The sequence below is a fragment of the Chinchilla lanigera genome, unplaced genomic scaffold, assembly GCF_000276665.1.
Source record: "Chinchilla lanigera isolate Chin_1 unplaced genomic scaffold, ChiLan1.0 scaffold00139, whole genome shotgun sequence".
NCBI lineage: Eukaryota > Metazoa > Chordata > Mammalia > Rodentia > Chinchillidae > Chinchilla > Chinchilla lanigera.
Window position 1 is genome coordinate 2032848 of NW_004955540.1, and position 16609 is coordinate 2049456.

At 45.5% G+C, this 16609-nt stretch overlaps 1 protein-coding gene and 1 long non-coding RNA gene across 5 annotated transcripts in view; one reads left to right on the forward strand and one right to left on the reverse strand.

The window, feature by feature from the left end:
• Positions 1 to 12503, forward strand: part of Tbc1d31 (TBC1 domain family, member 31) — an 81038-nt gene extending 68535 nt beyond the window's left edge. For 2 of the 4 annotated variants that reach the window (XM_005410914.2, XM_005410918.2), the window contains 5 exons: positions 3365 to 3505; positions 4641 to 4832; positions 7050 to 7188; positions 9904 to 10002; positions 12170 to 12503. In XM_005410914.2, the coding sequence (XP_005410971.1) occupies positions 3365 to 3505; positions 4641 to 4832; positions 7050 to 7188; positions 9904 to 10002; positions 12170 to 12300 (702 nt within the window). In that variant the 3' untranslated portion in view covers positions 12301 to 12503. The remainder of the gene's footprint in view (positions 1 to 3364; positions 3506 to 4640; positions 4833 to 7049; positions 7189 to 9903; positions 10003 to 12169) is intronic. The other 2 variants (XM_013507920.1, XM_013507921.1) reach the window with 2 other exon arrangements.
• LOC102026043 lies at positions 10031 to 15376 on the reverse strand. The gene is made up of 4 exons (XR_264823.2): positions 15061 to 15376; positions 13656 to 14206; positions 12551 to 12625; positions 10031 to 11111 (listed from the first exon to the last, which is right to left on the reverse strand). It is a non-coding gene; the product is annotated as an uncharacterized LOC102026043 (long non-coding RNA).
• Between the last annotated feature and the right edge of the window lie 1233 nt (positions 15377 to 16609).

A 16609-nucleotide genomic window follows, 5' to 3' on the forward strand; every position in this document is an offset into this window, starting at 1 on the left:
ATCTCCTCTCTGCCTCCACAGCAACTCAGTCTGTAATGTTCGCGGGGTCTTTGTTCTCGCGTCCTGGCCTCCGGGATTGGATGGGGCCTACCTGGCTCTGTGCATGCTTTTCAGCTGGAAATTGTGGTGGTATGCATCCAGCCCACACTCGGTCCCAGGAGCCCTGCCACTCCCGGAGAACTTGCTGCCTGGGCACAAGGCGCGGGGGGCTGGGGGAGCCTGCTTGGCCGGCTCCGAGGGCCTGCTTGCCCCGCCCGTCCCCTGGGCCTCCCTGTGCCTAGCAACTCAGTCTGCAATGTCCGCGGGGTCTTTGTACTTGCATCCTGGCCTCCGGGATTGGATGGGGCCTACCTGGCTCTGTGCGCGCTTTTCAGCTGGGAATCGTGGTGGTATGAGTCCAGCCCACACTCGGTCCCAGGAGCCCTGCCACTCCCGGAGAACTTGCTGCCTGGGCGCAAGGCGCGGGGGGCTGAGAAAAGTAAAATTTGAAAAATTCATCAATGGGAGATGTGAAAGGGGAGAGAAAAGTGAGATAAGAGGTCCTATGAGAACAAAAGGAAACAGGAACCAAACAGCAACATAACAGTAACCAAAAAAGTGAGAAAAGGAAGAAAAAATCAAAATAAAGGACTAAAAGAAAATGTTGAAAAGAGGAAAACCACAAGCCCCCAAAAACCAAGGAATGAAAGAGAAAGGAAAAGGAAAAGAATTGGTTTCATTTTTTTAAATTCTTCTTTTTGAATGCTCGCTCCTTCCCAGGATCTGCAGTCTCAGAATCCTGCAAGTCAACAGTTTTCTCCAAATAGCTATATGGCCTGTGGGCTTGAAAGGTGCCCTCCCTGTTCCAGAGGCCCCTCTGTCTTCCCCGAGGCTGTCACAGCCATTCAAGCTGGGATGTGCCCTTGTTCACAGTGCTGGATGGGAAAGCATTCAGCATGTGTGCCAAAGGGCAGGGTTTCAAGCAGATCAGATCCAGTCTGCTCTGTATACCACACTCTCGGAGCTGGTTTCTCCCTGAGGAAGGCAGACCTTGTGTCCTTCAGGGCCTGAGGTTAAACTTCTCAAGGGTCTGTGTCAAGCCCACTCTCTGTGGGCATCTCCTATGGCTGTCTCGCACCCAGTCGCTAGTAGCACTAGAGACCCTGAGGTAGAGTTGTTCTGTGGCTGTCTTAAACAACCCTTTCCCAAAGTGGAGCCTGATTAAACTCTCCCTGGCACTATGGCGAGTGAGTTTCTTATCCAACTCTAGCCTGCAGTGAAGGAGTCACTTTCCCAGTAAAGCCCCGTGCTGTATTTGGAGTTTACAGTACCTGGGCTTTTCTTGGGGCTAGCACTGCTGACCTGGGCCTGCTGGTCCCTCAGGGCTTACCTTCTCTCCCTGCGCATTGTCCCCATCCATGATTAGGTCATTGATTATTCAGCTGCTCTGCTGCCCTGTGCCAAGGGTAGATAAAACATACAGCCAGTTTGGAGTTACCAGATGGTCACTCCTGGGCATGATGTTAGTCAGGGACCAAAGCATGTAGCTGCCGTATTGTCCCATGCCGGGATGTGGCTGCTCTGTGTTTTTTTTACAGCTTCATGAAGGCTGTTCGCTTTTACTTCCCAGCCACTGTACCTATTAGCATTCACTCCCTGTTCTCCCACCCCAGGCAACCACTAGGGTGCTTTCTGTCTATGGATTTGCCTGTTCCGAACATTTCATACCAATGGAGTTATTGGCGTTTCACTTAGCGTGTTTTCAAGGTCTACCCATGTTGTAACATAAATCAGTCCTATATTCTTTTTTATGGCTCAGTGATAGTCCAATATGTGAATAGGCCACATTTTATGTGGCCTACTTATGTGGCCTTTCTTTTGCTTAATGACTTTCTGAACTTTTTATGTATTTGTTAGCTGGTTGATACGTGGTTTCCACAATTTTGCTATGAATAATGCTGCTGTGAACATTCACATGGATCTTTTTATTTGGGCATGTTTTCAGTTCTACTGGTTATACTTAGAAGCAGAGCATTCAGATTCTCTGCATTCTCATGACCAGTTTTTGCTGTCTTTTATTATAGCCATACTAACTAATTAAGTCTCAAACGACTAAGTTAAGCATCTTTTCATGTATTATTTGTACATTTTATTTGAAGGCAGTGTAATTAATATATATTCACATTATATATGTGTTATGCTTTCTTGGTTTTTTTTTGTACTGGAATTGTACTCAGGACCTTGCGCTTACCAGGCAGGCACCGTACTTCTGAGCTATACCCCAGCCCCTCTTGTTTTTTTAATGGTCATAATTTTTAAAATAAAAAACCAGACCTTTTAAGCAATGTAATATAGCAGTTGTGGAAATCGTTTACACACACATGTGGGGTGGCTTTCTTTTGCTTAGTGACTTTCTGAACTCTGTGAGGTCTCTGTTGTGTGTAGCCCCTGAAGTCTCTATTCCCTTAGGTTAGTAGCCGGCTAATAATTGGACAGATTGGAAACAGAACACTGCTGTTCTCTAGTGTGGGCCTCTGTGGACCCATACTGGGGCACACCTTCCACACACAGCCAGGCAGTTTGTGGTTCTGGCTTAGAAGATCTCCACTTATGTGCTTAGGTCTGAGCGCACAGCCTTTGGAACGTGTCCAGCTTTAGCACATGCATATAGCCTCCTAGAGTCCAAGCATATGTCAGAGTTCTCAAAGCCTCCTGTGCACAGTTAAGTCTCACTTTTCCTGTTCCCTTTTTGATGAGCCTATTGTCCACTCTGACCATGACCCACCCAGTCAGCTGAGGTGTTCAACAGTTTCCTCTAGTTGTTTTCTTTAAATGTCCTGAGAGAACAGCTATCCACCCTGGTGTGGTCAGAGAAAGAGTGAGATCACATAGAGAGAGCTTGGGAAATCAGGTCATCCAGAAAACCCCCAGACAAATCATGCCCGTGGCTGGAAGTCTGACAGTTCTCTGGGAATGGTTTAAAGGCACTCTAGTCTCATCTTGTCTCTTCTGTTGCTACCAAGCTGCTGGTTTCCAAGGTTAAGGCAGAGCTTTGGGAGTATGGTGGGCTAGGTATGATGTAAGTTTAAAATAGCACAGAGCTTCCTGTGCTTAGTGAGATTCAGCCATTCTAATGAATAAATGCTTTCCAGATTGCCACAAGCATTCAGTTAATTTCCAGAATTCTAAAGAAGTTGATACTGTAGGTTTGCCAGTGTTGTATGCTTTTATGGAGGAGAGAATTTCCAACAGTCCTTACACTGTCATTTTTACTGATGTCACCACTCGTGAAAATTAGATGGCTACAGATTTTTTAGTGTGCATGTTAATATTCTGAAAAAAGAGACACCATTTTGTGACTTAAAGCAATGGTTTTTCTTAACAGAATCTTACTAAAAATCACGAATCTGTTGTAAAAGAAATTCAAGAAGATGCAGATGCCAGTAGACAAAAAGTGGGTCTTGAAGATCACATGTTTCATAAGCTGATAGAACCTGAGCAGACTTGGAGCAAAAAGACTCAGAAGGTAAAATATGATGAAGGGGAGTTAGCATTGGTCATTTTCTATTTATTTATTTATTTACTTTTTGGTACCAGGAATTGAACTCAGGACCTTGCACTTGCCGGGCAGGCGCTTGTGCCGCTGAGCTGTATCCCCAGCCCTATTGGTCATTCTCTTAAGGGAACATATTTAAAATAAAATTTTGTGCAGTTGACATAATTCATTTCTTGGCTTCATTTGTCACAGTTCCTAAAATCTCACATTGCTTTTTTTACCGGATGCTTATTTCATTTGTAATCATATTCATGTATCCTTCATACCCTTTAAGACTCTTTAAGACATTAACAAATGCAAAGGAAATTGTCACTTTACAAATGATACTGTACTGTATCCACCTCAGAAACTGTCCCTATGTGGATGTGGTTACAGAACATCACTTCCTTGTACACTTCCAAAGCATACTCTGTAGAATATTAACTGTCATTCAGCAAAGTGGTTGATAGTCAAATAGAGTACTGGAAATGCCTGCTGGGTGATGTGCTGAAGTTAAGGCTATTGTCTATTGTGAATCTAAGAAATTTTTTTATATTTATTCTCTATAACTTAACAGAGTGCCCTTTTGGCAGTGTTGACTTAAATGAATTGAAATAGAACTTCGGACACTGATAAAAGAGCTTTTTCTGTTTCCCCCTTAATAAAACAGTAAGTGCATATGTGTTCCAGGCTGACCCTATTCCAACAACCAGAATTAGTGTAAGAAAGAAATGCTACTCTACAAGAGCCCCTTAGCTGGTTCCCCCTAAGTATCGCACTGTTCCTTTTCTTATAGGCTTTTGTCCAGTCTGTAAAAGTGGGCCCTTCTGCCTCTAATTTCAAAGTGCTGAACACAAAAGTTGTTGAGGCTCACCCACCCCTTACCATGGAAGTTAGCATCACTTCAAGAGCTTTTTAAAAGTACTGTACCCAGCTCTTCCAGAGATCAGCCTACCTGCTTCATGGTGGGGCCTGGAAGACAGTGTTCTTGAAACACTCTTAGATGACTGTAGCATGCAGCCAGGGTCACAGATACCTGTCCTAGACACTTGGTACATTGAATCGACATACTGTACCACAATTTTACATGTTGGACTTGTTTCTGAAATTTGTAACTTTTGCTTAGCTAATTGAAGACAATTTGGAAAAAGCTGAACAAGCATGCCTAAATACTGACTGGAAAATTCAAACTTTACATAAACAACGTGCTGGTCTCCATCGAAGTGCAGGTTACCGGGAAGTAGCCACACTCCTTCAGAAAAACAGAAGGAAAGAAACAGAGGTGTTAAGCGCAGTGATGGAGGAGGATGCCAAAAAGGTAAGAATAATGTTATATTAACTTTTTATTATATAACAAACATTTACATTTTTAAATGCTGGGTAGTCAAATGATAAAAGCATCTTTTTTTGTTGTTTTTTTTTTTTCTGTACCAGGAACCAAACTCACGACCTTGCACTTGCCAGGCAGGCGCTGTGCCACTGAGCTAAATCCCCAGCCCCAAAAGCATCATTTTTGTTGAAAAAAAAAAGTTATTTTAGTGAATGTTTCTGAAAGAATTCATCTAATATTGATGCTGCCTGAAAGTGATTAAGTATCTTTCTCATTTACATTATTATGTCTCAGCTTGCAGCTCCTGGATTTGTCCTGGCTGATTAGATAATATTACTTCTTTAATTTATCTAATTCTTTATACTTACAATGTAAAACGTTTTAAATAGGCAGAAATTGTTGGCAGTGGCTAATAACAATGATTATCAATAAGAGAGAAATGTTTTTCTTTTCATAAGAAATCTAAGGGTAGGAAGTTCAGGGCTAATATCATGGCTTCAGGGACCCTTCAGTCTTTCCGCAGTGTTTCCTGGTGTATCACTTGCATTTTTTTTAAGACAGGGTCTCACTGTATAGTTCAGGCTGGCCTCAAATTTGCAATCATCCTGCCTCAGCCTCCCAAGTGCTGGGATTACAGGTGTGTGCACCACCATGCCTGACCTGGCTTTCATTCTCAGCGATGCCTTACCACTGAAAGTACTACAGGAGTCCCAGCTAGCAGGAAGGTGTTTCAGACAGCTGGGTGAAGGTAGAGCAGAAGTACAAAAATGTGCCACCTCTCACCTGAGCCAACTCATTTTTTAATTCCTTCCCAGGGTCCCATATCTTATTCCGTGCTGCATTTGGCTCAGATACCGCAAAGGATGCTGAGAAATGTAATTTTTAGCAAGGATTATTATGTTCCAAATAAAATTTTCTGTTCCTAAAGAAGAATCAAAATGGATTTTGAAAAGACAACTAAAAGTATATATCACACGTGTATCTTCGGGTAATCCTCCCTGCAACTCTGAGAGGAGGCTCTGTAGATATCACAGACGCAGGGTGCTTTCCTTAGAGCTGGGGAGATGAAGCTTGAAAGTTCCTTCCCCTTTCCACTGCTGTCTCATAATGTCTACTCTGCAAGCTGGCTTCTTCTGTCAGTATGTTTCTGTGAAGTCACCACCTTAGGTTCATTTTCCACCTCCTGCCCCAGTGGTATGGGGCCCTGCATTCTAACCCTTCTTTGGAGGGCAAGAAGGAAGGAGTTGGGGAGAGGGTAAAGCAGAGAGGCTGTTCGCCTCAGGAAAGTTTGCAGCGGAAACCCCTCTTGCAAATCAGGACTGCTGACTCGGGTTAGACTATGTAAAGTGTGGTTCTGCTGTACTCGGGCTCAAGCAGCGCAGCAGAGAGCAGACTGAGAACACCGGAAGTGCTTTTCACATCCTGCACAAATCCTTCTTTGGGTCTCCAGTTCTGAGTCCTGCAGCTAACCTGATGAATGTGTGGCTTTGGGAACTCACTCAAACACAGTGCCCTCATCAGTAATGTGAGAGGTGGATCTCTGTGGTCCTTCCTTCTGTGTATATTTTGTGATTCTTTAAACTTAAGATGTAAGAGTTTTTATTATTTAATGCATTGATATTGTTTATAAAAATTATATGTAAAAGACGGAGCTTTTCTAGAACTTGGCAAACTTTTGGAATGGAATAATTTTAAATCTATTATTTTAGTTATCTTCTGAGGTAATGTAAAGATGATTCACTTATCAATTTATTAGGAAGAAATCAGGGACTAGCAAAGATTACTTGTCTTTCCTATCGTCAAGGCTGGGCAAAGAATTAATGCTCTGAATTTTGTTAACTTTATCACTAAGATAAAGCATTCAACTTAAATGAAAATTCATTGCCATAACACAAAACTGGTTTAGTCTCAAAGGATTTAAAACTTAGGAAACGAATTGTTATCTCAGCCACAGTTGGGACCCAGCTGTGTGCTTTGTGGCACTTGAAGATCCTACATGAGACCTCAGACTCACTTCGCTCTCTAGTTCTTCCATAGTTCTGGTCCGCCACAGGAAGTCCAGTGCTGTACACCAGACAGACTGTGTGTGTCTGGAGGCCAGAGGTGCAAGACCTGCAGCAGAAGCAGAGGGCTTGTTTGGCTCTCAGAGGTGGAGTTACCACCATTTTCATATGATTTTTTTTTTTCTCATTTACTTGTATGTAGTGGAAGGAAGCGGAAGAGAAAGAGTTGCATTTAAGGTCAGAAAAGAAAGCTTCTGCCCTTTCAGATGCACCTAGAAAGTGGTTTCTAAAGCGGGAGATGAGTACTGGTTTGGAATGTGCTGAAAATCCATTCATTCAAGGTAAGTGTCCATGAGTGTCTGCTCATGCTGTCATAGATTCCTTCTTTTAATAGGCTCCATTGTGGATAAATTGTGGCATTTTATTCACATTTTGCTCAGTTAAAAGGTAGTCACTAGTTACTATTTTTTGGTGGGAGGGGCAAGTGAAGGTGATACATTAAGAAAAACAGCTCCAATCAAGAAAACGCTCACCCATCTTGTGGAACTTGCACCCCACAGATTCATGGTCCTTGGCATCCCCTTAATCTAGAATGTGATTTGTTCCCAGAGTACTATTTCTGGTTTACTTTAATCAAAACATATACTTTGCCAGTAGCTGGTCTCCCAAACAATAATGTATCAAAATACCACAAGGAATCTTCTTAAAAAGAGCTAGTCAAACATCTGATACAAGGTTTTGATACAACCTTGATATAAAGTTTATGATAATATCAACTGAAAGATCAAAACTGTAATTGAAATCCTAGAGTACAGGTATGTGCATGTTTGCTGTGTTTTGTATTTCTTCACCCTTTTATAATATATATGCATTACTTTAAAAATAAGCACTCATATATAATTCACATCCCATACAGTGTATCTGTTTACATTTTATGATATTACTGTAAATGAAGAAGTATATTCAGGCCAGGCTTGGTGGTACACACCTGTAATCCCAGGACTGCAGGGGCTGAGGCAGAAAGATGGCCATGAGTTTGAGGCCAGCCTGGGCTACATAGTAAGTTCAGGGCAAGCCAGCACTGCAAAGTGAGGCCCTGTCTCAAAACAAAACAAAAATAAATATATTCAGAGCTGTGCAACGGTTACCACTAGAAGCCATGTTTCTGACACCCAAAATAAGTCCTCTGCCCATTAGCAGTCACTCTCCATTTTCCCACCAACCCCACCTGCACCCCCAACAAGTAATGGACTTTCTGTCTCTTGATCTTCCTTGTCTGGCTTCTTTTACTTGGTATGTTTTGAGTTTCAACCATGTTGTGTCATGAATTAATACTTTATTCCTTTTTATTGACAAATAATACTCCATTGAATGGATGAATATTCTGTATTACTTTAGCTGTTCATCAGTCAGTGGGGCTCTTAGGAAAATGTGGCTATATGCATTTCAGTTTTTCTTTAATGCTGGGGATTTAATATAGGGCCTTTAGCCCTTAGGTAAATGCAGTACCCCTGAGCTACATCCCTGTGCATGACTTTTAACTCACAGATTTGAAAAGTAAAAGGCTAGGTTAGATGCTGTCATAATCGTGCCAACTTTTGAACCCCTCATTACCTTTCATGCTGGAAATTTAACCATCCAAATTGCATCCGAGTAGTGCTGGGGGGAGTGGGGGTAAAATGTGACTTTTCCCCAAATTAAATATTTTTAAATTATCTTACAAAAGATTAACCCTCTGGAGCTGTTTCTTCTCCCCAGCTCCCTCACACTTAGTCCTGTTTTTTAAAATTTAATTTAGTTTATCGGTACAGCTTAGGTATATACAGTGATCACATCATAGGGCACTTATACCCATACATGGTATAACTTCATTTGTCTTTTTCTCCCTCCTGTTGCCCTTCTCTCCCTTCCCCTCATTTACAAAGCTTTGTTTCCATTTTATTCTTTTCTCATTTTTTTCTTTCCCCTTACCTTCTTTCCCCACTCCCCCTCCCTAGTTCCCCTTTCCTTTTGAACAGTTTCTTCTCATTTCACCATCTCTTGTACAATTTGGTTCTTACTTACACTTTCTTTTTCACACCAGCGATACAGTACATATTTACACGTGTGTCTGGTGTATTTCAGTTAAGAATATGGTTGCAAGATCCATCCATTGAGCAATAAATGTCTCAAGTTTGTCCTTCTTTATGGCAGGGTAATACTCCATTATATTTTTAAAAAAAAACACACATCTTTTTTATCCATTCCTCAGTTGATGGGCATTTGGATTGTTTCCAAGGTTTAGCTATTACAAACTGTAGCACTATAATATGCGTACACGTATATCACTATGGAATGATGCTTTCAGTTCTTTTGGGAAGATACCAACAAAGAGAATAGCTGGGTCCAATGAGACCTCTAGTCCTAGCTTTTTGAGGAATCTCCACACTGATTTCCACAGTGGTTGCACCAGCCTACACTCCCACCAGCAGTGGAGAAGGGTTCCTTTTTCCCCACAACCCTGCCAGCATTTGTTATTGGTTGATTCCTTGATGATAGCCCTTCTTTCTGGGGTGAGATGGAATCTCAGTGTTGTTTTAATGTGCATCTCTCAATACCAAAAAAAAAAAAAAAAAAAAGAGGTGATGATGACTGAGTGACCCAGCAGTCCCGCCCCTTAGTATACTATAGCCTTGAGAGCTGAAAACACATGTTCACTTAAAAACTTAGACATGAGTGTTTGTGACATCATTATCCATAATAGCCGAAAAGTAGAAACTGCCCAGATACCCGTAGATGAGGAATAGATAAACAAAATGTGATATATCCGTACAATGGAACCTCTTCAGCTGTTTGTTGGCTTTTTTGTTTTATTTCATTTTGTTTTGTTTTAAAAACCACTACCAAAACTTCAGCTTGGCTTTTAATTCCTACTACACTTTCCTTGCCTTTGTTCTTCTCAGAAGATAAAAGAAAGGGGTTTTAACCATTCTTGGCAGTTTTTACAGGCCAGGGCCATTTGACTGTTACTAAGGGTCTCCACTCCTCTCAGACACCCTGCCTTCTCACTTTCACAGCAGAGGCACACAGGCTGCAAAATGAACGGGCTGCCTCAAGCTCTTTCCCAGGAACTTCACAATTAAGTGACATTTCTGAAACGGATTCCTCAGCTCAGAGTAAGTTGATAAGCAAGAAGGATTAAATGATAGTATAGTGTATTGACCCCGTTTTCCCAGGTGCTGATACTTAGTGGGAAACCTACTGGAGGCAGGAGAGCCTCTGCAGTGTCCCAGGTGGAGGGGTGTAGCTGCAGACATACCGCAGAATCTCAAGATGTCCCCTCGGACCAGCACTGTTGCCCTCCCACAGAGCTCAGGCCCACCACAAGCCACCCCCGGACTAAGGGAGCCACCTAAGGTGCCCAAGTGTTTCACATCTGTGGGAAAAGAAAACTTCGGGCTTCTTGTCCAAGCTGTCACATTTGTGAGGTTCCCTGACTCCTCTTGCTAGGGCTCCTTCCAGCAGCTACTGGGAGGGAAAAGTGTCGGCCCTAGAGGCAGAAGCACACTGTGAAGGCCATGGCTTTGCACTGGCCAGGTGGCTTTTGATCCTAAGGTTTGGGGTGGAGGGTGTTTATTTTTGGAAGGGACTGGAAGGGAACATGTCACGAATGTAGTCACAGCATCAGCTAGCACATTTCCTGGTAGAATTTTTATCTATAATAAATAAGGGGTGGCTGGGGTTATAACTCACCGGCACCTTGCCTGGCAGGCTCAAGGTTGTGAGTTCAATTCCCAATACCAAAAAAAATTAAAAATTAAAAAAAATATATATATATGGGAGAGGATAAGATGTTGGTGTCAGACATTGTTTCAACTCACTTTCTCAGTAAAGCTGCCATATAGATGAGGAACAATTTAAAAGAACTTTTACAAAAGTCTGAAAACACAAGCTCTTTATTAGAACTACTAATAACAAGGCATGAGATTCTAGTATTGTGTAAAATGTCTTTACTGACTCATATTTTAATATGAGTGTGGCATATTCCGTACCAGAATATGAATTAAACTCATTTGTGAGTTAAGTGAAATACAAGAGACTCTCCGTTACTCTCTGGTGTCACATCAGAACATACACTTCTGTTTTTCTTTTGTTCTCTCAGTTTTCCAGTCTGGCCTCAAACTGCAGGGCTCCGGCAATCCTCCCAGTTCAGCCTCCCGAGTAACTAGGGATATAGGTGTGCATATTGTGCCAAGCAGAATTTAAACTTCTTAAGTGAATAGTTCTGAATTTGAAAATGGAGTGGAAGAATCAGCTAACTTTATGTCATTTGGCAGCAAAACAAGAAAGCATAAAAGTTGAATTCCTTTAGGGAATAAAATAGTTTTTCAGAAATTGAAATGGACTAAATATAACTAAATTTCAGGAAGTGTATTTTTAAGTTTTGTTTTTTTAATTCCAGTATTTACTAGCCCCTCAATCAATCTGAAATGGCTGTTACACTTGGACAGATTGTACTATTTTAATCATGATTCTGGATTCTTCTGGTGTTAGTGGCTGTTTAAAGCATTTTTTTATTTTTCTTCTTGGGAATGTAGTCATAGAACAAATTTCACAGTTTTGCAAGTTGGAATGCTTTTTCTCATTACTATTAACTATCATAGTAAGGAAGCTTACTGTTTTGAAGATCCTACATTCCCTTTTAAACAAACTTTCTTCCTAATTTACAAATTTTACCAATGCTGAATAAACAAAAGCAGCTAAGTTCTCTGATAGCATTATTCAGTACAACAAATAAAGATTTGGTTGATAAATAGAACTACATAGGGCCGGACCATATGTTACTTGCTTTGTTTAAGAAATATAGTTTTTTGTTTTGTTTTTTTTTTCTTCTGGTACCAGGAATCGAACTCACGACCTTGGGCTTGCCAGGCAGGCGTTGTACCGCTGAGCTAAATCCCCAGCCCCTGAAATTTGGTTTTCAGAATATTCATTTCATTCTAGATTTTTGTAGCACATTTACCTTCCAAAGAAATGCGTTTGGAAAAGGGAATGTAGGATCTTCAAAACAGTAAGCTTCCTTACTATGATAGTTAATTGTAATGAGAAAAAGCATTCCAACTTGCAAAACTGTGAAATTTGTTCTATGACTACATTCCCAAGAAGAAAAATTTAAAAATGCTTTGAACAGCCACTAACACCAGAAGAATCCAGAATCATGATTAAAATAGTACAATCTGTCCAAGTGTAACAGCCATTTCAGATTGATTGAGGGACTAGTAAATGTTAGCATTGCTAACATCAAAAATTTAACCACTGCTAATTTTAAGTTTTGTTTTCAAGTTTCTTTAAATCGAAAAACAGAATGGGACAGCATGGAACAAAATCTTATCAAGAAAGTGAGAGCCCTTCGCCAGAGACTCATCGCCCAGGCTCGCAGCAGAGGTCAGACCCCCCACCTTGTGGCTACCTAGATGTGTCCCCTGGGGAGACTCAGACAGGTGGTACCGGTTTGCAATCAGTGACTCTGATTTTTTATTATTTACATTAAACCTCTATAAAGATGGCCTTTTGTATAGAAAAATTTCCATAAAATTATGTGTTTATTTAATTTTTACACTTTGTAGCTTGTAAATGGCTTGAATTCTTCACAATAAAAGTTTTTTGAAAACTTAAAGTTGTGTTCAGCTCTTAGGTTGCAAAGACGGGCATAAACTTCAGTACCTGTAGTAGTTGCAAGTTTTTCTTAAAGGCACGTGGAAAATGAAGAACAGGAAGTCATCTCAGCAACTGTGTAGCCTGGACAGAGAGAACGAGGCAACCCCTGCGGAGCTCTGCCCTGTGGGCAGCCTCCTGCCCTGTGCCTGCAGCAGGGCTCTGCTTTGTTAGTGACCCCACTGCACGCCCACTCGTCATTGGCTGTGCCACTCCAGCTCTGTCCACTGCCTGCTTGTCCCAGCCGACTCATCCCCATCCCTGGCTCCCCGCCTGGCTTCCCAGCAGAGGTGCACTGGACCTCTGAGCCTCACCCCCATTTCTAAAAGGGGTCAGATGGAGCTTTCATGGGACAGGCTGAGGAGGGTTTAACAGTAGAGGTCATGGGATGTCAAATAGACGTGGTGCAATGGCAGCTAAAAACTGCTTGTTCGCTTAGAAGCATTCGAATTTTACAATCCTGCGATCCTGCCTGAGAGAATCAGCTTGTATATTGCTAATTCTTTACCCCTGTTTGGTTCTTTACTATGATTTATGCCTACTCCATTGCTTTTACAACTACACACACCTTGTACATAAGATATAATAGTTCGTTATTGAAAATTTCTAGCTAGGCATGGTGGTGCACACCTGTAATCCCAGCATATCGGAGGCTGAAGCAGAAGGATCACTATGAGTTCAAGGCTACAAGTTAAAGGCCAGCCTGGGCTCCATAGCTAGGTCAAAGCTAGCCTGAACTACATAGCGAGACCCTCTCTCAAAACAACAATTCAGGGGCCGGGGATATAGCTCAGTGGCACAAGTGCCTGCCAGGCAAGCTTAAGTTCCTCAGTTCGATTCCTGGTACCAAAAAAAAACAAACAATTCTGTCCTTCCAACCAGAGTGAGTCATGAATACCCTCAACCAAGTGAAGAGGTTCTGGGGTCCCCAAGCCTACATTTCTCCCAGTAGTCATCTGGATAAAGTGGCTGCCTTAGCAGATCTCAGACACTTGGCTGAATTTCTTCGGCCATATGTGCTTGGTTGGCATTTAGTGAACTGTAAGATATAATTTCTGGCTCTCCCTGCTTCCTGGCCGCGCGTGTCCCTTCCCGCGCAGACACCTCACCTTACCCGTTTATTCATAGTGTGAGTGCCCTGGGGTTGAAGAAGGACTGAGCTGGGCTGAGGCTTTTGCGCGCTGGCTCTGTCTCGGGCGTTCTCTACAGCACTCGGCGCGTGGCGGGGCCGTCCTCAGTGTGGCTCCTTCTCTCCGGCGATGGACGGACTAGCTAAACGCTGGGCTTCAGAGGGATCTACGCGACTGTCTGCGAAGCCAGTGTGAGCTGAACAGTACTGAGGGGGACGCTAACTGGGGCAGAGGACTTTTCATACCTGACGTTTTTTGGGCCTGGCCCTCGCCTTTCCCAGTGTCCTAGCGAGACTGAAGCCGTTGCCGAAGACTGTTGCAGAGTGGCCTTCGCAGGCTGCTGCAGAGGGTCGCTTGCTTGAGGTCTCTCCTCTTACCTGTGCTTCACCCCCGTCGGCAGGGAGGCTGACCGCGCGAACAGGAGACTCCTTAACCTCCGAGCGTCGGGTTCAGCCCGAGCTGCCAGCCGGGTCCAGTCCGGACACAAGCACCCGCGACTTGAGCAGGGAGAGTGGCTGGCCGTGCCAGAGAGCGCCTGCACCACACGGAAAGCCTCGGATGAGTCCCAGGGCCGGGGCAGAGCTCCAGAGGGCAGCCCTGGGCGGCAGGCCCGGCTCGGGTCTGCGGGAGGGGCGGTGGGGCATCACCAAGGCCGGCCGGCGGGTGTGGACGCAGCGGCCCGCGGCGGGAAGGGACACCCGCGGCCGGGCGGCGCCGCCCTCCGGCTCCCCACGCACTGGGGTGCGCCGAGAGGACGCACCGCGGAGCCGCGCGACGCCCCTCCCCGCAGCCCGCACCCTGACGGAGGAGAACCGCACCACGCCGAGGGCTGCGGCCGGCTTGCGGGACTGGCAGGCGAGACAGCGGCAGCAGCCTCTAGCTAGGGGGGCGGAAGCATTAGTGTCTATTTCCACGCACTTGCAGATGAAGGTGATGGAGGGGAAATGCTAGGTGTCAGATACGCGAGTTCCTGTTCCTCACGTCCGAGAATGAGTTTCAGCGAACAACGGAAGAAGTAGGAAAACTGAGTGAAGAGTGGAGAATAGGGTGGGGGACGGGGACTAGGGATAGCTCCTGGGAGACGGGAGGCGTCCCCAGCGGGTTGCCAAGGAGCCCACCTCTCAAAGGCAGCGCCACAGCAAAATCATGAGGCAGGCACAACGTGGGTCAAAATTATGATCAGCTAATAAAACTGCAGCCGAGCCGCCTGATAACGCGGATTCGGCGGTAGCGGGTACGTGAGCGGCACCACTGCCGGGGGCGACAGTCTGCAGTCCTGGTCTTCGGTCTCAGCTGTCCGGTCTCAGCAGGTGGAGGGGATGGCCCACCTGGTCAGAAGGTGATACCCGTCGTCCCCAGCCCCCTCCACCCCGAGGGAGGGGTGCAGACCCGGCCACCGTGACGAGTCCTCAGGAGCACCTCCGCCACACCCGACGGACTCGAGGCCCGGCGCTGTCTGACCGCCTGCTCTGCTCCTGCCTCGCTCAGCCGCTATAATAAGAGGATCCGAGGGTTAGGAGAAGGCCGCACTCTCCTCCCAGCTACACGCTCTGCACCCCAAAGCCCCTGCCTCCGTCAGGCGGCCGCGTGTGCGGCGGGAGAGCCGGGCAGAGCAGGCACGGCGGGGGCGGAGCAGCGGAGAGGGAGAAGCCCGCACCCGTCCCCACGGCTGGGTGTCCAGCGGCCGCGCGAGCCCGAGCCCCGAGCCCCGAGCCCGGCTGCGCCTTCCCGGCGATGGCTCCGGCCTCGGCGACTGACAACGCCCGGCAGCCAATCGCCGCCTCGCCCCGCGCGGCGGGGGGAGACCAATCAGAGCGGAAGGCCCAAGGTTCTCCTCCGCCTCCGCTCAGCAGGCTTGTTTCCGGGGGAGGCGGCAACGCTGCTGGGGTCCGGGGTGGGGGAGGCGCGGGAGCGTGGCGCCGCGTGGGGCTCGTGGCCCCGGAGCCCGCGGTGCAGAGAGAAAGCCCGGCCTGCGAGCTGGGCCTGGGGCGCCCGCTGACTGCTGGCCGCGCGCATCGGGGCAGGAAAGGGCGCACGCGGTGACTAGTCTCCAGAGCCGCGGCCCGGAGGCTCAGAGTGCGGGCATCGCTGTTTTGCGGGTCGTGGGACTCGAGTACAAGCGGCGCTGCTGGAGATCAGATGCCAGGAGGTGGTCGCCGCCTCGAAGAAATCTTGCAGATAGTCACCAGACAGCGCCCCCGTCCTCCTCCCTTTGGCAGCTGAAAAGAGTGGTACTTGTCAGGCTCTGAACACTCCTAGCAGTCAGCCCCGAAGTGTGCCTGAGCTCCGAAGGAGTCACATGGAGAGACGTTCTCCGTTCTCCATGTGAGAACATCGTGTAGGTCGGGTGGACCGCTCCTGTCTTCCCTGCAGATATACTTCCCTCACCTTCCCCCACCTCAAACCAGACAAGAAATGGAGAAAGGTAGTTTAAACCAGCAACTTCACTCTTTTGCCTTTATGTCTTCCCCTGCCCCCGCTTTGGATAATCAGATTTGAAGGATATAATTTGCAGTGCTTTCTAAGTGTTCCTATGAGCGTGTGTTTGACCCAGACACTTCCAGAGGAGTGATGTTACTTAGCAAGACAAGAAAACGAAAATGACAAACTTTTCCCAGGTCATTGTCTCCTCAGATCTGCAATGATCTTTCCTTGTGGAGAGTTTTCCTTCCCTCCAGTGGAAGTACGTCTGAATTGGCCAGAGTTCTACTAATGAGAACTCTATGTTGGAGCATGTAGGTCTACATGCAGGTTTTACTAGGCAAGGAATCTTTCTCCGAGTCACCCTTTTTCTGATGGACCTAGTCATACCTGCTTTCCAAAGTTGCTATGAGGGTCAGAAAGCAGGTATCTAAATCAGCTCCAGAGCTGTCTAGCAAATAGTTGAAATTAGTATGTTTTAGTTATGCTAAAGGTACTGCTAGTTTTAAGTATTGTT